The sequence below is a fragment of the Pristiophorus japonicus genome, chromosome 7 (assembly GCF_044704955.1).
Source record: "Pristiophorus japonicus isolate sPriJap1 chromosome 7, sPriJap1.hap1, whole genome shotgun sequence".
Taxonomy (NCBI): domain Eukaryota; kingdom Metazoa; phylum Chordata; class Chondrichthyes; family Pristiophoridae; genus Pristiophorus; species Pristiophorus japonicus.
In genome coordinates this window covers 179,800,668-179,819,449 of record NC_091983.1, presented here as the reverse complement: position 1 = coordinate 179,819,449, position 18,782 = coordinate 179,800,668, and the positions used below count along the sequence as shown (strand labels likewise).

At 41.5% G+C, this 18,782-nt stretch overlaps 1 protein-coding gene across 4 annotated transcripts in view; it reads left to right on the top strand.

Annotated features, from left to right (window-relative positions):
• The window catches only part of ascc3 (activating signal cointegrator 1 complex subunit 3), a 777,147-nt gene that overhangs the window by 693,992 nt on the left and 64,373 nt on the right, over nucleotides 1-18,782 (top strand). For all 4 annotated transcript variants that reach the window (XM_070885599.1, XM_070885602.1, XM_070885601.1 and 1 more), the window contains exon 37: nucleotides 11,862-12,086. In XM_070885599.1, the coding sequence (XP_070741700.1) occupies nucleotides 11,862-12,086 (225 nt within the window). The remainder of the gene's footprint in view (nucleotides 1-11,861; nucleotides 12,087-18,782) is intronic.

Genomic DNA, 18,782 nt, shown 5'->3' with positions numbered 1-18,782 from the left:
GAGTAGCAACCGGCAGGGGAGGGAAGCCCTTCAGCCAGGGCTAGCAGCAGGAATCGGCATCGGGGAGGGGGATGCCCTTCGGCCAGGGCTAGCAGCGGTAACCAGCACCGGGAGGGGAGGGAGGCCTTTCGGCCAGGATTAGGAGCGGCACCGGGAGACCTTTCGGCCAGGGTTAGGAGCGGCACCGGGAGACCTTTCGGCCAGGGTTAGGAGTGGCACCGGGAGACCTTTCGGCCAGGGTTAGGAGCAGCGTCGGGCACTGGGAAGGGGGGTGCAGGTGGGGATAAACTTTTGGCATAAACACTTTGATAATTTAATGATGGAATGCTGATGCAAGGTGCTTGTGCAGATTGCTGTGAGCTGGCCAGAATGTGTTGTACGTTTCACTTTCCAGTGAAACAGCACGCAGTGTGTTACTCGTTACCCTGGCAACCTGATCTTTTTGACGCAGATCTTAGGCTCCATCCCCAAAGCTAAAGGACAGGCTACGCGGCGCCAAAATGAACAATTCAAACGCGGAACGTTGGCTGATTTTTTTTTTGCCGTAGTTGGGCCCCAAAAAAACAATCGTAACTCTTCAAGTATGCCAAAAAATGGCTTTGGAGTAAATTGAGCCCCAAGATCTTGCAGTTGATGTATGGAATCCATCAACACAAGACTTCAATCTTCCTGTTCTTATATAGAAATCAGCTAACAGCATCGGGTGTCTTTGGATTCGAGCTTTTCAGAGTACTGCAGTAAAAGCTTGAATAAGGTGTAAGCCACTACTTCCAATAACTCTGAGGTTTTAGCAATGAATAGCATGTATTCCTTTGAAGCGTCTAAACACTTTACACTTTATTGCTGTCGCCAACTTGAACTGACAACTTGACACACAGCTAATGTATTGTGTCAATGTACATTTTTTTCTTGCCATCAGTTTCCAACATCCTTTCTCTGAGTAAAAATTGTTTTTAAAAAGATTGAAAAAAATTGGAAGCTCAATTCTTGCAAAATAATGTTGTAAAAAGTTAAAGGCATTTAAGTCATTGAAAAGCTTTGCATAATATTTACCAATGGATCTCCTGTGACATTACTGTTTGTGAGTTTGAGAATATGGTAGCAGTTTGTGAAAGAGGTGGCAAAAAACAGTGAAGTAAGTGAATAGTGAAAGACATTTTTTTAAATCCCAGGCCAATGAAGTATTTCTGATTGAATCAAATTTTCCAGAAACCAATCAAAATTCTTTGTGTGACTTACTCTTTGTATATACAATGTATGCATCTCAAATTCTTTTGCAACATTACTGCTGATCCGCAATGATATTCCTCACAAGTACTCTGGAATTTGGAGCTGAGTTGTGATAACCTAACCTGCCTTTTTGAGATCACTGCTCATGTACTCTCTGCGGGAAAATGGTCTGAATGAGTCCTGAGGCCAGTTGGAGACTTAATTGTTGGAAATATCCTGAGTTGCTTATCTCCTCCTCTTGGGGAGAGCCAGGTTATTTCAAGATCACAAAAACCATCAGCTAGTGGCTTTTGTTAGTGTTTTTGAATGCATAGATATGATTTACAGAATATGGCAACTGAAGTGTGACATTGACTGTGACTGACACTTTCTCAAGTTTTCTCCTCTGAAAATCTTGCATACGTGCATGCTTCCCGACCAGTAACAAGTTCCAATTCCTAACTTGCATCTGGGATTTCCAAACTGCAAGTGACTGTTCTCTGCAGTACCTCCCATCTTGGCAATTGTTGCATTTCAGGATATTTGATCATTTATTTTTCTTCACAGAAACGATTTGGGGATTAGTTCTGTTTCAGTGTGGTGTTTCAAAACAAGGTGAATTCATTCGGATTTTTTTTTTTTAAACACAAAGGCTTCAGGCATTGAAGATGTATATTGAAGCAAAAGAGTTTGGTTTGTGCATTGCCAAAACTGATGCAATGAGGATCAGTTGTATCATCCCAGGCCCGTTAGTCAGAATAGCTTCATTCATCCTGAGAACAGCAGGACATGTTCGCTTTAAACCTACACTCAAGGGAAGGAGAGTTGGCCATTTTTTTATTGATAGGCCTACTGTCAAATCACTAACAGGGAGGAAGTCAGTGTCACAACCACCCCGGCTAACTGGGAGGACAAAGAGAAAAGGGGCACATGTGCAACATTTTTAAATGAGAGACAGTAGGTCTAGGGCCCAGATCTAGAAGCTGAAATGAAAGAGGTTAGTTTGGGCAGTCAGAAGTTCTCTAGATATAAAGGAATGCCATAAACAAATCAGTCAGCATACAAAATGAAAAATGTACATGGTTTATTATTTTTTCCTATTTTTCAGGGAGAAAAATTAGATTGAGTTTACTTTCACTGTTACCGTGTGTATTCACTTCCTGTGTGTGAAATAAAGCAGCTTATACCCCTGCCCTGCGATGTCTTCAACTCCTGCCCAATCACTTCAATCCCTGACCCAAGTTCTCTTCCTCCAGCCATGTCGTCCCTCCACCGCCCACCCCCCCGATCTCTCGATCTCTCCCTCCCTCCTCCCTCCTCTCTGCTCCCCGGCATCAGCCTTCCAGCACAGGCCTTCCCAACTGCCTGCCAGCCAGTCTCAAGCGGGCTGCTGGCCAGGAAATGGGGAGAGAAAAAAATACAAAAGCTGTCCTGCCATTAATTTTGGCAGCATCTCCGGGTTACCCGCATTTCTCGGTTTCCCAGCCACAATGACGACCGGCCACTCCCTCCTGCCTCTCCATAAATATTGAGCCCATGATGTTCAGTTCAGCACTTAAAGAGCTTTTATTTTTTACACCCCTAGGTTGCGCTATCATATAATGAGATATTGGGTTGCATGGACACACTCCTGAATGTAAGATGCTTAGACTGCTTACAGGAATGACCATCACCATTGTCGTCATCATCATTATTCTTCCTGCGCTGTAGAGGCGATTAAAACAGTAACCGATTGACGGCATCCAATTCTGTCTTGGGCTTTTTTCTACAGCTCACGTAGTTGCAAGTATACTTCAACTACACCCAGTAATTGTGTTGCGTAGAGTTCCTCTTGATTGACCTCTAGCTCTTTTCCCTCGTGGCTTCCATTTCCATGTTTGCTTAGCAATACTTGTGTCAGGAATTCTGAGAATGTGACTAATGTGGGTCCATGTTCCCTTCTGAGCTGTCACAGTCAGTGGTGGCATCTGTGCTCTCTGAAGTACACTTTCATTCGTCACTTTGTTAAACACCACTGTACCTGAAAGAATATTTAAGGCAGATTTAAAACTTGTAGCAGAGATATTAAAATTGAGCATCCTCCTTGCTGGTGCCTGTCCCCTCTATTCTCAGTGGCTGTCATCCTGCCACCCCTTGCCTCCTTAATCCCCTCCCCCTCCAAGACCAGATAACTCCCCTGAGCCTTTAGGTCCAAGGCTCTTCTCCCAACGTCCTTTGTCCCCCGGCACCATATGCAAATTCTTCAGCGCTTTCAGCGCTTTTTAAATCAATACTGTAATAGCCAGGAACAAGATTTTTAGCTGTGCAGTGGAGGGAACCTTGGGATTCAAGGTCATGTTGGGTCAGGACATGGTGGAGAAAGGGGATTGTTGAAACAGTTTCCTCAGCAGTGGGAAAATCTGCATTATCTGAGTTTTCTTCATCAAAAAATAAATAGGCAGCTATATTTTAAATTCTGTCGGTTTCCCCAAGTCACTGCTCAGAAACTCCTTTAAAATTCCCCACACCTCCCACCTACTAAGACCAGAACCCAGCAGCCAACATTCGAGGCTAGCTCAGGGTCCAGGTACAATGGGGAAAGAAGCAACAATGAAGGCTGGGGTGGTCATGCCAGAGAAGGAGATTTGTTGTGAAGCTTTTCCTGGAGTATCTGTAGAATTCTGCATTATTATTTAAAATAAATACTGCAACAATATTTTAAATAAAACTTAAGTTTCCCCACTGCTGGGAAAATGATTATTTAATGTTTACTAATATTATTTGGCAGAAAATTGTGTGGAGCCATTTGTGTGGTCCATTCCAGACCCCTCGATGTCTAACCTTTCCCCATCCTTTGCAGGGCCAGGAACACAATCTTGTAAGATTGGTTCTTAAGCATCAGCGCACCATAATTCTGTGCAATTGTGGTGCAGGGATGTTGTTGCTGCCTTCAGAGGGTTAAAAAGAACATAAAAATCAAGAATTAGCATGGCCATTCGTTCCACCAAAGCTTGTCCTTCCAGTTTTCGAATTCTCCTAGCCTCATAATCAGCTTTGACTACCCATAAAATTGGCACTGCCTGCCAAATTTTCCAGACATTTATCGACCTTTGCATGAAGAAAGTCCTCCTGGTATCTGATCGAAATTTATGTTTTACTAGTTTATGCTTATGACCTCTAGTCTTAGTATCTTTGCTTTAAAAAAAAAGTAATATTGAGGATTTACCTTATCTAAGCCATTTGATATTTTAAATCCTTCACAAGGTCCCCCTTTAACCATCTTCTCTACCAGCTGTGGAGATTGGGCTATTTTTTAAAATCTTTCCTCTTAAAGTAAATGATTTGGTAAAGATTATTCATAAATTAAGAACAACAAAGCAGCATTTATAATGCTACTTTTTTTACAGCCACAATATGTCCAGTGTTCCTGTGTACACACTGGAATGTGAGGAAATAATGTAGTCCGGTTTTGTCACCTCGATGTGTTACAAATTAATCAAGGTTGCCCTAAAATCTGGTGTCCATTAACTACAACTTCATTGCTCATCTCTTACCAGGCAAACAGTTTAACGATTAAGTCCTATTCACTTTCAATAGGCAGCTGATGAAATGGTAAGACACTCACCTTGCACCCCTGTGGCATTTAGGTAGCTACTCCAGTGTCTCAAACTGGTAATTCTAAACAATAAAGAGTTGCTACAGAGCAACAGAACACATGTTCACACTTGCATTTTAGTTTTTAGAGTTTCAATGGAGTGGGGGGATGGGGAAAGGAAGACTAAAGCACTGCTTCCCTTCGCTTGTTCTCGTACACCTTAAATTTATCATTTGAGCACTGGGGTCAGCATCCAGGAGTGGAACGTATGCTAATCCCTACTCATATCCATGACAAATATACAAAAGTGCATGTTTTCCATCCCCAAGACCCTTTGTGATGGTCTCCAAAGGGGGCTCCATTATATTCTCTGAGAGGAAATATCGCAGCAGATTTTTATCCTTGGCATTAAATAATCGCCTAGGCAGAGTTCATAATGGGAATTCAGGCAGGGAGGATCATTGCCCTTTACAGAGGCTGCCTGATTTTCCATCTATTTAAATAAGTGGGCATAAACTCAAGCAGGCTCCTTTACAGGTGTGTAGTCCTCCCCAGCTAGGAGATTATTTAATGGCCAAGTGGAAAAGTGAAAAATCTGTTTCATAATTCTTATGAAAGAGTACTTTATATTGAAGCTAATCCTGACACCACCTCCAAAGTATAATGTTTCATTGAAAGGACTTGCAATTTTTCACTGAATTATATCGTCTCCAGAAAATTATGTACACAATTTTAAAATGCTGGACTGCAACTAATGGAGAAGAATTATAACATTTTCTAGTTTGAAATGCTTATTTCTTTAAAGGCTTGTTCATTTTAGTGCTATTAAGACTATAAGTAACATAGTTGTCATGATATTAAAAAAAGCACTCAACAACTTGCATTTATATAGCAACATTAACGTAGAAAAACATCCTAAGGCGCTTCATAGAAGTCTCTATAGGATATACGGCACAGAAACAGGCCATTCAGCCAACTAGTCTAGGCCGGCATTTATGCTCCATTCGGGCCTCCTCTTGTCTTTCCTCATCTAACTCTATCAGCATAACCTTCTATTCTCTTCCCCCTCATGCTTATCTAGACTCCCCTTAAATGCATTTATACTATTTGCTTCAACTACTCCCTGTGATAGCGAATTCCACATTCTCAACACTCACTGGGTAAAGACGTTTCTTCTGAATTTTCTATCTACCTTCTCAGACAATAATCAACACCAAAGTAAAGGAGATATTGGGAAGGGGGATTAAAACCTTGGTCAAAGAGATGGGTTTTAAAGAGGGTGTTAAAGGAGGAGAGGAAGATAGAAAAGGAGAAAGGTGTAGGGCGGAAATTCCAGACCTTGCGACCAAGACGGTTGAAGGCACGGCCGCCAATGAATGGTATGGCAAAAATACAAATAATTGTGCCTTAACGTGAGAATGAATCTTCTGTATTTCTAGAGGAGATGGCTTTTAATTTGATATCACAGTTTAATCCTGAATTTTTTTGTAATAGCTATCATCCTGCACCAATATATTTACAGTAAAAGATGATGGAATCAAAGACAGTTTATTTAGTTCATTCAATCATATAGATCCATACTTGGATCATTTTGACCTATCTCTTGCCTTTGTGCCCTGCTAGTATTGTTCCACTCTGTTAAATCAGGCATTGACCACTTATTTTTAAATACTTCTATTGAATAGACATTCACTTTACTATGTGGTTTGTTTCCTAATTTACAATTTTAATACCCTGATTATGTTGTTTTTGTAACTGGCTCTGAAATCAACCAAAATCCTTAGTTTCTGAACCAGTAAAAAATGCACGCTCATCTTCTGTCCACTTTAGCCAGTATTTGAATGCATTGTAGCTGAAACGTTCTGAGCTGGTCTTTGTTCCAAACTGAACACCTTGCAGTACAACATGCAGTTAAGCATATTCTGTTAGCGCGTTTTCCCTGTTGTATATACGGAGAGTATATGTTCATCATAAAATTAGTAAATGTTTCAGCTGAGACTAAAACTGGCCCCAACTACTGAAATTGTTTTGTTGATTCAAAATTTGAGTTGAATCAGTATGGTGTAATAATAGTCCAAATAGAATATAGAATTATTTGTTTTTCCAACAGCACAGATTTACATATGAACTGTATGTTTCCTTATGTAGTTAATTCACCTTAATGCTGGTTGACTGTTTATATAACAAAGGCAGTCATAGGAAAAAAATATGTATGTTTAATTTAAAATGCACATGATCAGGGAATTAATTACTTTAAGGTCACATGCTAACCTAAACCAAACAGATTTTAATATACCCAGTGTTATCCATTGTTTTGTTTGTATTAATAATTAATACTAGAAAATCATTCGGATGAGTAATCGTAAGAGTTCAAAATCATAAAATGTGTTAGTAGTCCTGTTCTGTCCCCAACTAATCTAAAAATGACCTGCTGAGTAGCTCCAAGGGTGCCTCATTGTAAGCCATTCGCTGCACAGATTGAGAATTTCATTCAAGAAGGTACAGAAGAAAATGGAAGTCGCTGCGGGAACAGGAGGCCTTCTCATGTCAGCATGAAGCATAGTTTCCTTATTCACTCCATTCTGCTGCAGACTCCAAGAACAGTAGCTGGGTTACAGCCGGTGTTCATCGTTGGATTGTCAATCACTGTCCCTTAACATTTGTGAGAGTAAATGTCTTTATTCAAAGACAGCTGGGCAAACTAGAGATACAGACGAATAGTAAGCAATTTGCTTGGACTGCACAAAACAAACAAGGGCAGGACATAGAAGCCAGACCTTCACATAGGAATATAATGGGTTATGGTGACCTTTTGGCACGCCATTCAATTCCATTCTCTGTTACACAAAAAGCTTCAGTCCCTGTTGTCAATTTACTTTAATTAGTGGCGTGATGCAGATAAGGAAATGAACCTCACTTATGTTCCAGCTATAACTCTGGAGTAGAACTTAAGTAGAGAAGTATTAGTTCTTAAATGACTAGGAAGTAAATGAAGTCTACCATTTGTGGAAAGATAAAAGGAATACATCCTTAATAATAGCATAACCAAGATATGGCATTCTCTCAAGCCTGATGAGATTTGAAAAAGAATCAAAAGCTCCTTAGTAAATAAAAGCCAGTACTCTCTGAAGAGTCTTAAAGAGAAACAAGTCCAACAGAAACGGACCAGAGTATAAATAAACCTTTAAAGGGTTCAAAGTAAATGTGACACTACATTCCAAGATTAGAATGTCTAAACATTTCAAAAGCTGCAGAAGACTTCACAGATCAAGCTGTTAATTATTCTGAATTATAATTAGAAGAGTTTTTTTTTTAAGTTTTCTCCAATTTTAGTTGAAGCAGAATTTTCTGAAAAATAAATAAAAGTTTTATACTATAAATGTCTCTTCATTTTGTTCCCAGTTTTCTCTTCTGTTCGACGCTCTTTTGCTGAAGGCAGTGACACCTTCTGGGACACAAGTCATTAAGTCCTTCAGGAGCTCACTCAAGTACCCATTCGACATGCATGAGCAGTGACATCGCAACCTAGCCCAAATCTGTTCTGACGTAACATTGCAAAATTGTGTGCCTCTTCCATCTCGCCCGACCACCATCAAATCCGTCATCCACATTTTTGTCACCTTTGGACTCTGTTATTCCATCATTACCTTTGCCAATCTCTATTCGCCACATCCATAAATTCCATCTTGTCCTTAACCTGTCCTGCTCACCCATCATCTCATCATTGACTTGCATGAACACTGTTGCAATGAATTTAAAATCCTCATCTTCAATTCCTCCATAGCCTCCCCATTCCCCCCCCCCCTCCCCCGAACAACCTGTCAAGATTTAAGTCCTCTTTGGTCCTCCAAGACTGCACTTCTGTGGTTCCCTCTCATCCCACCATTAATGGCAGAACTTTCAGCTTTTTTAGCCTCACTCTCTGAAACCCACTCATCAAACTCTGTTCTCCATCTTTAAAAGCCCTCTTGGAACCTATCCTTTCGACTAAGATTTTAGTCATCTTTTTTAAGTCTCTCACCATAACTTGGTTTCCATTTCCTTTTACTTGTTCCTACCATAAAGGATCTCGGCGTGTTTTTTTAATGCTAGACGTGCAGGTTGTTTTTGACATCTATACACACATCCAAGCGCATTCCAGCCAGTGTCATTCGTTAGCAAACAGGAATAGGAATCCTGACTGATTCTTTGCCCTTTACTCTGCAACGTAAGGCCACTAAAACTAATGGTAGCACCCCCAACTGTTTGCCTGCTGAGATTAAACAGTTTAGCACAAACCAATAATCCAACCTGGGCCTGTTGATCTTGGCTTCATCGGGCAGTTACTTTGCCTACTTGGCCATTGGAGAACTCTGCTTATAACTTTTAACAATAACATGAATAACCTTTTCAGTACCCTATTTCTGTATGATGTATTCAAATATAACAATAACCTTATTTAAAATGCCTGGCTCAGAACAAGGCTATGTTTTATGGAATGAAGAAAGTTGAGCTTGGAACCTATATTATTTTTTGCCTTTATAAGTACCTCAAAATCCTTTTAACTGTCAAATATTGAAATATAAAATTTGATAACTAATTGGATCTCAAATCCTTGATTCAGATCTAATTGCTGTACATGACGTGTAATCACTGTGTACCAGTACTATCTGGTGCCATAGTCAACTTCTCCATGTTCAGTGAAGCCCTATCAAGAAGACTTCCTCAAACCAAATGTACATTTGCCCTCCGTTTGCTCATTTATTTTTCTTTCCGTGTAGTAAGCAAATTGCCTTAGGAGTCATTGGTGTGCTGCTTCTCACACTCGCCCTCCTGTATGGCTCAGAGACAAGGACCATGTAGAGTAGACACCTCAAGTCGCTGGAGAAATACCACCAACGATGTCTCCGCAGGATCCTACAAATCCCCTGGGAGGACAGACACACCAACATTAGCGTCCTCATCCAGGCCAACAACCTCAGCATTAAAGCACTGACCACACTTGATCAGCTCCGCTGGGCGGGCCACATAGTTCGCATGCCAGACACGAGACTCCCAAAGCAAGCGCTCTACTCTGAACTCGTCCACGGCAAACGAGCCCAAGGTGGGCAGAGGAAACATTACAAGGACACCCTCAAAGCCTCCCTGATAAAGTGCGACAACCCCACTGACACCTGGGAGTTCCTGGCCAAAGACTGCCCTAAGTGGAGGAAGTGCATCCGGGAGGGCGCTGAGCTCCTCGAGTATCGTCGCCGAGAGCATGCAGAAATCAAGCGCAGGCAGCGGAAGGAGCGTGCGGCAAACTAGGCTCCCCACCTACCCGTCCCTTCAACCACTGTCTGTCCCACCTGTGACACAGACTGTTTCTCGTATTGGACTGTAAGGCCACCTAAGAACTCGTGCTAAGAGTGGAAGCAAGTCTTCCTCGATTCCGAGGGACTGCCTATGATGATGATGATGCTTCTCATAGATTTCTGCCAAGCCCAAAACTAAGATTACCCCAACAGTTACTGACAGAGTTTCAATGGAGTTTCTATAGGGCTCAATTTTCCCCAGTATTTGCGCCGTTTTTTCTGGCCTAACTTAAAAATCCCCAGTTTTCCCAATCAATTTGCACCAGTGTAGCTCAGTTAGTTCCGAATTTTTTAAGTACATTTTTTTTTCAGCCAAAGGGGGCGTAACCAGTCACCTACGCCACTTCAGACCATTTAGGGAAGTTTGTCCAGCTGAGAGTTACTCCAGTTCTGATTAGGCCAGCATATGTAGCCTGTCCTGAAAAACCTTCCCTAGAGTTAAGGAAATCGGTGCAGGTAAGGAAAGCGTGCAGCAGATGCCCGGACACACTGAAAGAATTGAAAAACACATACCAGCAACTTACCTCCAAACCGGCCCGAAGGGTGTCCGATCCCATTCTCGGTCCCCGGTTCACAAACACACTCTGGTCCCGAGAGAGTCGGTCCCCGGTTTAGAGAGAGAGAGAGAGACATATATGTTTTTCAATTCTTTTAATGTGTTGGGAGTTGGCTGTATGCTTCACTTTGCAGCCTCAGCTCGTATTGTGTCCCTGGTTACCATACCAGCCCGATCTTTTTGGTGCAGATCAAGGCTCCACCCCCCTCGGGTTAGGCGATGCCAAAATGAAGATTTTTTTTTGCCGTACTGGGGCCCAAAAAAAATCAGGCGTAACTCCAAGTATGCCAAAAAAAATTTGGCGGGAAAATTGAGCCCTATATTTTGTCCTCTCTCTCTTATATTTAAATTTAGAAAGCTGATCCCAAAAAATTAATTAGGACTAGCCTTGGGGGCAATTTTGTATACTACCTGTGAAAACTTTGGAGTCATCACTTTACTGCTCTTTGCAGAATTTTGTTTAAACCACCCAAGTTATTAATGGATGTTAAAAACACCAGAAAGGGAAAATAGACAGACAATAAATGATAAGTATATGTAACCAGCTGCGCCACTTGCATTATTAGTGCCACAAGAAAAAGTCTTAATTTTGATCAACAAATATTAATGAATGAAACTGCGTATATGTTAATTGCATCCAAAGGACTGTTAAGAGTTATTGGCTGCTTAGGCATTTGAAGTGAAAGTTTAAATGCATTTAAAAATGGTCAGTTTTTTAAAAAAATACTGTGTGGATAAACAGGGAAGAATTTGGCTCATGCCAATATTTTCTGACTGTTTTGTTGTGGAACAGTGTTCTTGTTGAGGAATATCCACCCAACATGGATATTCTTAAGAATGGTAATATCATCTATATTATTAAATTTCAGAGCTTTTTTGTTTTAGGTAAATGTGGAATAAATCAGACTGTAAAACCACAATTATAACCTAGAATTTCTTCAAACATCCTGGTTTACTTCAGTTCTGACGACGGGTCATCGACTTGAAACGTTAAATCTGTTTCTCTCTCCACAGATGCTGCCTGATCTGAGTATTTCCAGCATTTTCTGTTTTTATTTTTAATCCTAGTTTACTTCATTATTTGATTCAATACGCCTCATCTTATTTGTCCATTTGATTTCTATATTGCTGACATTTGTACAAGCTAAATCTTCCAAATCTAATCTCGAATTTGTTTTCATTCCTCCAGGATGCTACAGAATATGCCGACCTTCCAGTGCGGCACAATGAAGACCAACTAAATAGTGATCTGGCTAAGCGTCTTCCTGTTGAAGTGAACCCACATTCATTTGACAGTGCACACACTAAAGCCCACCTGCTGCTCCAAGCACATTTTTGCCGAACTGCCTTGCCAAGCCCCGATTATGCTACAGATACGAAGTCTGTGCTGGACCAGGCCATTCGAGTCTGTCAGGTATGAAAAAACTGAACAGCGCTAAACTATTCAAGGTGACGATCATGGTGAGAGAAAAAATAGGCAAACTAAAACTAGTTCTGATTTCTGTAACAAATCTTTACAGTATTGTTTTACATATATTTAAGAATTGATTTTTTTTATCACTCTGGCTCATTAAGTATGAAAGTTGTGTTATTTTACGCATTTGCATTTTTTTCTATGAAATGCAAATATGTTTGACCAATTTATTTTGTTTGCCAAATAGGTATCTCTGTGGCCAACACAGGATTATTTTGTCAGGAGAGCAGATAAAAAAAACAAGAATGTTAATTTTGGTTCACTGCCGAGATGCTTTGCTATAGATTAGAATAACAGAGAGTTAAAGCATATTGGAAGTTAGGAATGGTGAATGCATGGTTAGCCAGACCAACAGGTGACTGAACTGTCAGACTTTCCAGAGAAATATCAATTTTTTTCAGTGGATGATGCTGAGGCAGCATGCTTGTTGAAGTGAGGATTCCACAGCATGTCCATCACCTGATGCAACTGTGTAATCTGGACTTATCTTGTCCAACAACTATTTATTTGTGCATTGAGTTTCTATTGCGAGTTTATACTTTTATGAATTTAGTGGTAGTGTCAAAATAGCTCCAAAAGCAACTTGCTCCTTTAATGAAAACTGATGCCGTCCCAAGAAGGAAGAGACCCAAAGTTGGATCGAAAAGATGAGTTTTGAAAACAACAACAACTTGTATTTATATAGTGCCTTTAACATTGGAAAATGTCCCAAGGTACTTCACAAAGGTATTAGGGGGAAAAAAACAGGAGAGAGATCAGGTGGGGTGATTTTAAAAACTTGGTTAAAGACATGGATTTTAAGGAGGATCTAAAGGAAGAGAGGGAGGTGGAGGAGAGGATGGATTTAGGGAGGGAATTCCAGAGTGTGGAGTCTATGCAGCTACTGCCAATGGTAGGGCAATGGGAAGAGCATGCAGGATCCAGGACACCAGGGTCAGAGAAACAGAGCGTTACAGGGACGTTTTAGTGCAACAGAGGTTGCAGAGATGGCGAGAGCCAAGCCGCAGAGAGATTTAAACACAAGGATTCAATTTAAATTTGAGGTGTTGCGTGACTAGGTTACAAAGGACGGGGGTGATCGGTAACGGGATGTGATGGGATTGTGGCATGGAACATCCAACCATCAGGCGAGAAGAAATACAACCAGGGGAGGGGAGAGGTGGTGAGATGGAAAATGCAAAAGGGTTACTATCAAAGGGGAAATGAATCATGAGAGGGGTAGCCTCAAGCGGGGAATTAAAGTCAGTGGAGGGGTTGGAGGAAAGGAATTGACAACTAACAGATGGATTGGAACAGGAAATGTAGCCCACTGAGGGCGTGGTAAGTTTGATGATACACACACATACACTTGTATATAAACACACAGATCATCAATGATTATTTTAGTGGTGTATGCTAAATGTACATTTCAAATTGAAAATTGTTTAGTAAATCATAAAAGCGATGTCACACTTTAGTAAATGTCCAGACATAAAGCATAAATTTAAAGGAAAGACAGTAAGAAAAGAATGGATTCAAGATATAAATCCCAGCCAGTGGCTTTACTACATGACACAAGTTATGATGTATTGATGAGTGTTATGTAGTAAAGAAATTCAAAAAATATAAATGAAGAATCTCATTTAATAAACCAGTATTCAAGAGGAATCATGTTGCATGGCACTTTTTCTTTAAAAAAATCATTAAATGATCATTTGCCTTAGATTCACCATGTAAGAAATTGTAAGTGTACATCCAATTTACAGCACTGTATGCTATAGTTCATTAGTACACCAACTTGTTGTGCGATTTGAGCCACTTTTCAACTTTCTGATATCTCAAAACTAAAAATGGATTGAAGTAATGCTTCCTACCAAAAGAAAACTCGATTAGAAAAATTAGTACAAGGTAATGAAACTTTAAGAAATTGGATAATCCTCAGGCAGGGATAAGGAATATTGTATACATGAACTCTTAACACAGAAACCCACTTACTCTTACATAACCCTTCAAAGCTAAGATGGCTCAGCCTTTAAAGTACAGACTATGTGGCCGAAATTGCCCCTTTTTTCTGCCCCGTTAGCGCCACCAGTAAGCGCTAACGGGGCGCAATTGCCTTTATGCGCGGGGGCGGTGGCACCTCGAGCCAAATTGCCCCCGAGATCTTGGGGGCGATTTGGAGTTTGCGGCAGGCCCCGCAATTTGCACCCGGGTTGGTGCACACCCGGCGATGACATCATCACCATGCACGTCAACCCCTCACCGCCCCGCGGGGAAATTTCTCCGCAGGACACGAGGCTGGCGCAGGCCGATGTCCATGCCTGCTTCGCGCGCCGCGGACATCCGCCCGGGGTGCCCCTTTAAGCATCCCGGGGTCTTTAGCATCCCGGGCCACCTTTTTTAATCGGCTGACTTTCCGTTGGCCCGACAATGGTAGCCCTCATCTCGACCGGACTGTCATCATGCAGTCCAGCATTCCTCTTTGAGTGCCGGGCCACTGGCCCGGTCGTGATTGTCCCTAGTGGCCCAGTCGTGGTAACCAAAGGGCCATGCAGAGTCCGCAGCGGCCCTTCCCTTTAAATGAAGGGGAGTGGCATTGTGGCGCATCAGCGCTTCATTGTGGAGCGCCCCTCAAAGAGATGGAATGCCTGAGACAGCGCTCCGCCTCATTTGAGGGGCGCAAAGGCAATTCCACGCCGGGAGTGGGACTTCATCCCCGGGCGTTAACTGACCCGGGCCCGGAAGGTTACTGCCCCCGGAGGGGCTGCGGGGCAATTTCGGCCCCTATATTTTATAACTGGTTGTGAAGTCCATACAACTCTGACTGAGAGAAACTGGTCTTCTGTGTCAGAGTACTGCCTTTTTTGGCAGAGTTTTATGTCCACTGAGCTGTCCAATCACAGAGGCTCTAGTCTGGAGTATGCCCTTAGAACTGTGGGTAGACAACATACTTCTCATGATTTAATTTAGCCAGAATAGCTATTCATTAATGTTAACTGGAAATGATCTCTGTTGCTGGCCTAAGACGCTTGTCAATGAATGTGACCATTCCAGTTAACTGACCCCTGAAGGTTGCTCATTGTTCACAGCTCCAGCACCTTGCATAAATAAGCAGTGCCAATGCCAAAATGTCTAGAGGTGAACTACTTATGCCCCTTTGAGCAACGTGGGTAACATAGATTTAACTCCTCACATACCGTTACTAGCAGTATGGAAGTATAATAAGTTGAAAAATAAAACACAAACAAAAATCAATTTTGCCAGTGCAAGATGGCAGCAGATAAGGATTGGGATTATGGCTGGAGCCCCAATTATTTTTTTGCTGCTAATGAAAATTCACTGAAAATTTTAATAACTAACACCGCCACGTCATATGACACAGAATTAGGAAAAATGAGCATCAGTTTAGTTTGTAGTCTACTTTATGTTTCCTGCACAAAAAGCACTGGTGGTGATTATAGGTAGCACACATGTTGTATTCAGAACTGGGATTAATTTGGGGATACTAAACCAAATGAATGGTTTCAGCATACACAAACAAAGTCAATGCAAGTTTCAAACATCTTTGCCATTTTATAATACTTTCAAATCCTTTTCTTGCATTAATAACCAATGGAAACGATACCCAAATACATTTTCCTTTTAAATCTGTTATACTGTGTAGTGTAAAATGTTGGACTGTTACTGTAGAAATTGTAATCTTTGAAGCTAAGGAAGAGGCATATTTTGGAAACAGAGAAAAGGGTAAAGGTGTAGAATAGTTAGCATAATTTACAGCCAGCTGCAGTGACACGGAAACCAACTACCTCATAAAAGATGTGTGTGCAGGGCTTTCTTAACTGCTGTCCAGGGAATCACCTTGTTTATCACGCCACAGAAAAACTGAAGTGCAAGCTTACGTATCTGCTACTAATTGTCCATGCATGTCCTGTGCTTATAAATGTCTCTCTTCTGTCAGACTGTGGAAATTGTTCTGTCTTAAAATCAGGCTACTGTTGATTCATGTGGCCTTTAACTCACTACCCAGCACCCTCTATTTCTACAAAATCTGCTACCCTTTGACATTTCTAACTCTTCACCGTCATTTATCCAACATTTATGCTTCAAATGTTTATACATCTGCATAATATTTATTTCATTGTATTTCTTATTCTTAGAGTCTGAACAAATTGCCGTTGTACAAATGCATATACAAGTCTCAAGTACAGTGCATTTTTAAGTTGGCCAAATTAGCTTTTCAGATGCCTGAAATTATTAATTGAACATTTGTCAGAGGAACTTAATGCAAACAAACACGAGGGATTTTAGGTGAGAAAAATTTGCTGGCAGCTAGATGTCCCGTTAGAGGGAGGAGGGACACATTTGCTGTCCCTTGCTTATAGCCTGATAGTACAGTATATTGGTAAGTCACAGTACATAAAACTCAAAAATCATTTAGTATATTGCAGTAATTGATTACCAGGCAGTGCTTTACAAGGTGGTTAAGATAGAAAGGAGAATAGTAAAAGTGGAGGGCAGAGAAACCCAAGGCAAAAAACAAAAAGGGCCAATTACAGCAAAATTCTAAAGGGACAAAGCGTGTTAAAAAGATAAGCCTGAAGGCTCTGTGCCTCAATGCGAAGAGTATTCGGAATAAGGTGGACAAATTAACTGCGCAGATAGCAGTTAACGGATATGATGTAATTGGCATCACGGAGACATGGCTCCAGGGTGACCAACGCTGGGAACTCAACATCCAGGGGTATTCAACATTTAGAAGGATAGACAGAGAGGAAAAGGAGGCAGGGTAGCATTGCTGGTTAAAGAGGAAATTAATGCAATAGTAAGGAGAGACATTAGCCTGGATGATGTGGAATCGGTATGGTGGAGTTGCGGAATACCAAAAGGCAGAAAACGCTAGTAGGATTTGTGTACAGACCACCAAACAGTAGTAGTGAGGTGGGGACAGTATCAAACAAGAAATAAGGGATGTGTGCAATAAAGGTACAACAGTTATCATGGGCGACTTTAATCTACATATTGATTGGGCTAAGCAAACTGGTAGCAATGCGGTGGAGGAGGTTTCTTGGAGTGTATTAGGGATGGTTTTCGAGACCAATATGTCGAGGAACCAACCAGAGAGCTGGCCATCCTAGACTGGGTGATGTGTAATTGAGAAGGGACTAATTAGCAATCTTGTTGTGCGAGGCCCCTTGGGGAAGAATGACCATAATATGGTAGAATTCTTTAAGATGGAGAGTGACACAGTTAATTCGGAAACGAGGGTCCTGAACTTAAGGAAAGGCAACTTCGACAGTATGAGGCGTGAATTGGCTAGAATAGACTGGCAAAAGGGTACTTAAAGGGTTGACGGTGAATAAGCAATGGCATACATTTAAAGATCACATGGATGAACTTCAGTGTCTAGAGTAAAAATAAAACGGGGAAGGTGGCTCAACCGTGGCTAACAAGGGAAGTTAAGGATAGTATTAAAACCAAGGAAGAGGCATATAAATTTGCTAGAAAAAGTAACAAACCTGAGGACTGGGAGAAATTTAGAATTCAACAGAGGAGGACGAAGGGTCTAATTAAGAGGGGGAAAATAAAGTACGAGAGGAAGCTTGCAGGGAACATAAAAACTGACTGCAAAAACCTCTATAAATATGTGAAGAGAAAAAGATTAGTGAAGACAAATGTCGGTCCCTTGCAGTCAGATTCAGGTGAATTTATAATGGGGAACAAAGAAATGGCAGACCAATTGAACAAATACTTCAGTTCTGTCTTCACGAAGGAAGACACAAATAACATTCCGGATGTACTAGGGGACAGTGGGTCTGGTGAGAAGGAGGAACTGAAGGATATCCTTATTAGGCAGGAAATTGTGTTAGGGAAATTGATGGAATTGAAAGCCGATAAATCCCTGGGGCCTGATAGTCTGCATCCCAGAGTATTTAAGGAAGTGGCCCGAGAAATAGTGGATGCATTGGTGATTATTTTCCAACAGTCTATCGACTCTGGATCAGTTCCTTGGACTGGAGGGTAGCTAATGTAATACCACTTTTTAAAAAAGGAGGGAGAGAGAAAACGGGTAATTATAGACCGGTTAGCCTGACATCAGTAGTGGGGAAAATGCTGGAATCAATCATTAAGGATGAAATAGCAGCGCATTTGGAAAGCAGTGACAGGATCGGTCCAAGTCAGCATGAATTTATGAAAGGGAAATCATGCTTGACGAATCTTCTGGAATTTTTTGAGGATGTAACTAGCAGAGTGGACAAGGGAGAACTAGTGGATGTGGTGTATTTGGACTTTCAAAAGGCCTTTGACAAGGTCCCGCACAAGAGATTGGTGTGCAAAATCAAAGCACATGGTATTGGGGGTAATGTACTGACGTGGATAGAGAACTGGTTGGCAGACAGGAAGCAGAGAGTCGGGACAAACGGGTTCTTTTCAGAATGGCAGGCAGTGACTAGTGGGGTGCCGCAGGGCTCAGTGCTGGGACCCCAGCTCTTTACAATATACATTAACGATTTAGATGAAGGAATTGGTGGCGGTGTAAGCTGTGAGGAGGACGCTGAGAGGCTGCAGGATGACATGGACAGGTTAGGTGAGTGGGCAAATGCATGGTAGATGCAACATAATGTGGATAAATGTGAGGTTATCCATTTTGGGGGCAAA